The sequence below is a fragment of the Theobroma cacao genome, chromosome 10 (assembly GCF_000208745.1).
Source record: "Theobroma cacao cultivar B97-61/B2 chromosome 10, Criollo_cocoa_genome_V2, whole genome shotgun sequence".
Taxonomy (NCBI): Eukaryota; Viridiplantae; Streptophyta; class Magnoliopsida; order Malvales; family Malvaceae; genus Theobroma; species Theobroma cacao.
In genome coordinates, this window is record NC_030859.1 from 14,350,879 (window position 1) to 14,356,986 (window position 6,108).

The window sequence follows — 6,108 nt, forward strand, 5'->3', positions numbered from 1 at the left end:
ATGTCCATATTAGCCAACTTCTAAAAATTTCATGTTAATTTCATCAATATATCAATGCCACATCATCCTAATAAATGTAGCATTAAGTTCATCAATTGTCATGTCAACCTTATTCAAATATTACCATAGTCCAGAAATTTTGACCGTGTTAATAATTAGATTAATATTAATAAACTTTAAAATAAAAAAATTAATTTATATGAATTATAATATAGAAAATAAATCTAATATTTTGATAGACCCTTTTATTCCTTACGTAAAGCAACGGACAATTATTTAGCCGGAGACTGACTAGTTGGAGCTGTACGGTCAATTGAAATGTCCACGTCAAAGCACCGGGAGGGGGAGCGTTGGGAGCGTTGCAAAAGCGGCTGATTTTGTTCTCTGTAAAAAAGCGAGGGAAATATGTATATAAATACCCTTTCCTTCCTCCTCAAGCTCCCCCCATTTTCTAAAAGGGAAATAAGAAGCTGATTCATCCTCTCTCGGATACCCTGTTTCTTCTCTCTAACGTCTCTGTAAGTATAATATTATTTTATAAAGCAAATTTAGTAAAAGTTGATTACTGAATCCTAATCATTCAGCATCGCTTTCAGTTCGTTTTGATGCTTTAACCGAATTCTTAACTAACGCCATTGTCTTCTTGCCTACTTTTCGTTTTCTCGGCTTGCTTTCATCTCACTCTTTCATTTCTCTGTTTTCCAATATGAGCGTTTCTCGTTGATTCTTAGGTTTTTTTTTGTTTTTGCTTTTGTGTTCCTGTGAATCCTGTTTTTTGGAAGGTAGTAATGGGGAATTGTTTCGCTCAGTCGAAGAAATCCACGGCGGAGATCGCGCCCTATGATAGCATCAGGCGTTTTAAGCCGGTTCCGGTGGTACCGACGGTCCGGTTGTACGGTTCTGCTTCGAGCACACTCGCTGCCTATATCCGGTTCGCTTTGCTTCACAAGAACTTGCCTCTGCAGTTCGTTCCCACCGACAAACCACCCTGTGATGGCGAACCGTTGCTACTCGAGATCGGGTCAGAGACAGTGTCGGGTTACCGGGAGACGCTGCTCCAGTTCATTGAGGACAAGTTCCCGCACCCTCCGCTGGGGTTTAAAATGGTGGATACGACGCCGTTGATGGTGCAGGTGACGTGGCTACAGCATAGGAGCATTACGTGGCACTTGGAGAGGATGGTGAGGTGGGCGGAGGATCTGTCGACACGTGGGGGGAGGAGGACGGTTGATCCGGCGGTGGGGAGCCCGAGGATGGAGCTGAGGAAGTTCGGGAAGAATTACTCTCAGCTGCTGGAGTTGATGGTGGAGCATGCTCAGATGGAGGAGAGAGTCGTCTTTCCCGTGCTCGAAATGGCTGATCGAGGTACGCTCCATGGCCTTAAGATTCTCATCAAGAATTTCATTTTCTTGGCTGCTTTCAACCTAGCAAGTAGCATCGCATGTCTTGTATATCTGCTTATAAATGAATATTTTCTACAAGTCAAAGCATTCAATTGTTGTATGAAATCAAAGCATGATTTTATTCAACATAAATCAATAAGCATGGTCTAATTTTGTATTTGTATTTGATAGAGACCTATTATCTGTATATAAATAATAAAGCACTATTATATATTGGGAAATAATCATCTTCCCATGCAAACAGGGCTTTATCTTATGCTAAAGGCATTCCTAATTAATTTTACATACATCTTCATCGCTCCAAGAACCTAAACTATCACAGTGCTAGATCCAATTATTTATGGCCTATTATTTTTCAAGTATAGTATAATCAAATTGTGAAAACTATGACAATGTATCCAATGATTAGTCTTTTGTTGCATTGTTCATATGCATTTGCTAGCTGATATTCATTCTCATTTAACTCCAAATATTCTAAGAACCCGGTTTTTGTTTCCTCTTAGTATCTCAACACTTGTAATTTAGCTTTTCCCGAGTATCATAATTTCCTATGACTTTTGTCTATTCGAAACAACATAATTGATTTCCACCATTCGCAAATAATAGAGAAGTATGTCTTCCATGCATGACAGTTCATGGAATACCATTATTAATTACTATATAATTTATAAATAGATATATGGAAGTCAGAAGTCCAGAATTGATGATATCATGAGCTATAACTAGTCATAAAGATGATTTCACTCTTTTTGAAGTATGAGATCAATGCCTAGAGCATAAGCAAAGTCATTCTTTTGGATTTTGTGTGTACATTGCTCATCAGTTGTGCCAAAGATGTGCAGTAGTAAAAAGCAAAGCATGGACTTGGTTTCAATCCCCTTTTCCTGGGTATTCCTAACAGAACATGTTAAATCATCAAATGTTCATTAATATAAAGACAAATCACTAAGAAAAGCAAAAAAACTGGCTTGCTACCTGATCCGTGGTTCACATAATGGCTCCCTCACTTGTTATAGTATCCAAGTAATTAAAATTTATTCAACCAACTCATTTGTACATTCAACTTGTACTTATTCCTGCTTAGCTGCATGTTCTTTTAGGTGCCCCATTCTCAAAATAACATCAGATAAGATTCTAATTTATAATTCTAAAATCCTAACAATGAAGTAAAAGTTACAAGTAAGAAACAATATCCTAAATGCTTTAGAAAATATATAATAAGTAAATATTTTCAAGAAAAAGTAGCTTAGTCACATTTTTTAATTAGAAAAATAGCTCATATATATCTTACCCAAAATTAGAAGAATCACTATTCATGAGAAAACGTAAATGAACAAAAGGAGAAAGAAAAAAGAGATGGGAAGTCCTTCAACAACCACAGAGAGAATGCAAAAATGGATTAGGAGATCACTAGGCGAGTAAGGTGTACCAAGGTGCAACATCAATTATTAGTTTTATTTTTTCGTATTTCTTTTGCCCAACCACATAGTTTTAACTTTGTTGATTGGTGCCCTATGCAACTTTGTCTTCGCAGAGATCAGACATATCACCTACATGTATTCTTGTAATTGACTTCACAAATGAATGTGACAGTGTTGAACTCCCAATCCCAAACATGCTCAGACATGTTAAATACCACTTTTATAATGGAGGTTGATCCCATAAGTTCCAACTTCTAAGATGAAGCCAACATTCCTGCTAAGATATCTTATGTTATTCAATCTATATCTTATTGTCTGAGGATTTGAAATCAGACAGGCTCATCTTAAGAAACTAAGATAGATTTTGCCTATAATGAAAGATGGCTTAAACAGAATGGCCCCCCAGGGTTACAACTTGATACTTTTAACTTGCAGTGGGACGGAGGAGAGAGAGTTATACTGATTTCTTTTCAAGTAGCTCAGAGCTTAATGAGCTTTTGTACATATAAAGAATATCATTAATGTGAAACTGGGAGTGTTGCAAGAATTGAACTCACAGACTCGCACTCAGAGCAAGTATCATGCCACTAGACTATGTCTTTGTGATATTGACAATATGAAGATTTTGCTTTTAACATATTTGTTACTCGTATCATAGTTTTTGAGCAAATTTGCTGATAAACAAGTTGTTTTTGAATGCCATTGTAGTAGAAAGAAAATTTTCTTTTTCCAGGTGATAATTTGACTGGTTTTAAAACTTTATGGAGAATTGTAACTTTACGTGTATTTGCTTGTGGATTTTACTTTTAGCTTGTTAATCTGTAAAATAAATAAATGTTAAAAACGAGGGAAATAAATATTCTTCTAGCTTTAGAATTACAAGTTTTTGTACTTGAAGAAACTGGTAGAGTAAAAATGTTGCTGATTATAACAATGCAGGGCTATGTAAAGCTGCAAATGAGGAACATGCAAGGGACCTGCCAGTTATGAATGGCATCAAAGAAGACATCAAATCCATAGGAGTTATGGACTATGGGACCCCTGCTTACCATGAAGGGCTCTCCAATCTTTCTACCCGGCTCAAGTCATTGCAGGTATAAATTTTTTGCAATGTAAAATGGGTTTAGGGCCATCTGTAAGATGGCCAATGCCGTTGATTGTCTTTGATGATACTCGACGTGCCATTACCCTTATGTATATGTTGAATCATGCAAGACAATCAAGGTAATAGTATGGATTGTCCTGTCTGTTATCTGATTATCTTTGTCCTTGTGTTGTTGACAGAAGCATTGTAAAGAACACTTCGATGAGGAGGAGAAAGATTTACTGCCATTGATAGAGGCAACAGAGCTGAGTGAAGAACAGCAAACAAGGGTATTTGAACAGTGCTTTGATGCGATGAAGGCAACTCACTCACATTTGTTAAACTTTTTCCTCGAAGGCCTACTCCCCTTGGAAGCTATGGAGTACGTCAACTTGATCAATAAATGCAGTGACAAAGAACGAACAGCCTCTATGATTCAGATGATTGCCAAGTAAAGCGTGTGATGTTGGTTGTGATGAGTAAATAAGCATGTCAAATACATAGATTGTTTGAATACAGAAAATTGAATGATTTGTTTAACTCTTTTTCTTAAGCTACGACAAATGGGTTAAACTTGCTCATAAGCTTGGCTCAGCTGTGTAGTCTGTTGGTATCATATTGTACATATTGGAGATGCTTAGATGGTAAAAAAAAAAAAGAAAAGAAAAGAAAAAGGAACAAAATAGAGATATTGAGGGATTTAAGACATGGTTGGCTCACCTTGGCATTAGATTGTATGGGGAAACATTGGCAAGACTTGATTTTGAAGATGATGTTAATATGATATGTAGGATTTTCTTATAAGAATTGTCATAAATACAATATTATCATTATAACATTTTTTACCCTTGGATGCAGGTAAAACTGTAATCTAATGCTTTAGGACAGGGCTACACTTAAAAAATTGTAACTTTAGCTAATGTACGAAAAAAGTTTAGTTGCACTTTTTTATGAAATTTTGTAACAAAATTAATGTGCAGTCGTATATGATATGACTACAATCTTAAAATTTATGACGGCATTTAAAATATGTAGCTAAATTGTGCATTATAGCGACACATACAACATTTTAATTTGTGATATCTATAAATATAACGTATAATATAATTTAAGGAAAATTATAATAATCTTTTTCTTTTATTCCATAGGTCATAGGAATTACATAATGCAGATAAAAGTTTAATTCTAAAATTCTGATCAGTTTTTTGCAGTGCAATTAGGCTTTTTTTGACTTATAGTTGCTAAATGAATTAAATTAGATATGATCATGGGGATTGGTTTGAATTTTGTTATCAAAGGTATGAATCGGAATTCTATCATCAAGCCAAATTTTGTTTGATCAAAGAATAAGCTTACAGAAATTTATCTTAATCATAGACAGTAAATAATGTTTAAACTCTATATAAACGGATTTAAATCAAACGTAGACCTGTGCCAATCAGCATGAAATAAAGAGGTAAACGAGATATATTGGATTGTTGGGGTCAAACCACAGAGTGTCCTTCGTTGAAATTACCTTTTAAATTTGATTTAACTTTTATTGAAATTAAGAAAACACTAATGACTTTGCTACAGAGAATAATCAAGCATTTACTGATCATAAGTAGAGGCAAAGAATGTAGAAATTATTAAAAGAAGGTTTGAATTAATTTGAACTGAAAATCATAAGAAAGAAATTTTTATTCATTTTTTTTTATCATAGAGAACACTATAATTTGAACTTAAAATTTCTACTCAAAATGCAATTGATCTTTGTTATTTGAACCAAAATTCAATGTGTTGCGACTATAAATGACAATTGCAATAAGAAATATGATCTGTAGGGTGAAAAATGTCATATGATCATGTTATCATGCTAAACTAACATATCACTTTATCATTAATCATGATTTGTCCACACACTATATTATTATTAACTATAATATGTTAACATATTACATCAGCACCATACAATGACAAATAATATTTCGATAAAGTCAATTATTATTATAATGGTTTATTTGACTCAAAATAAAAGTAAAATAATTTATTTGACTCAAAATAAAAGAATAAGGATTTAATTGAATGCAATAAAATTATAAGAGTTTATTTAAATTTTTTAAATAATTTAAGAGCTTTTTCAGATATTATGCCAAAATAATTATAATGAAAGGTGTTTATTGTTTTAACGATCAAGAACCAATTTATTATAATCGAAATT

General features: G+C 33.9%; 1 protein-coding gene across 2 annotated transcripts; it reads left to right on the forward strand.

The window, feature by feature from the left end:
- On the forward strand, positions 314-4,720 carry LOC18586796. 2 transcript variants are annotated; one of them, XM_007010357.2, is made up of 4 exons: positions 314-518; positions 783-1,365; positions 3,764-3,918; positions 4,109-4,720. In XM_007010357.2, exons 2-4 carry the CDS (start codon positions 789-791, stop codon positions 4,361-4,363), a joined length of 987 nt encoding a protein of 328 aa, XP_007010419.2. In that variant the 5' UTR covers positions 314-518; positions 783-788; the 3' UTR covers positions 4,364-4,720. The 2 variants fall into 2 exon arrangements, with proteins under 2 accessions (XP_007010419.2, XP_007010418.2); XM_007010356.2 differs by having other exon boundaries at positions 315-518; positions 787-1,365; positions 4,109-4,709.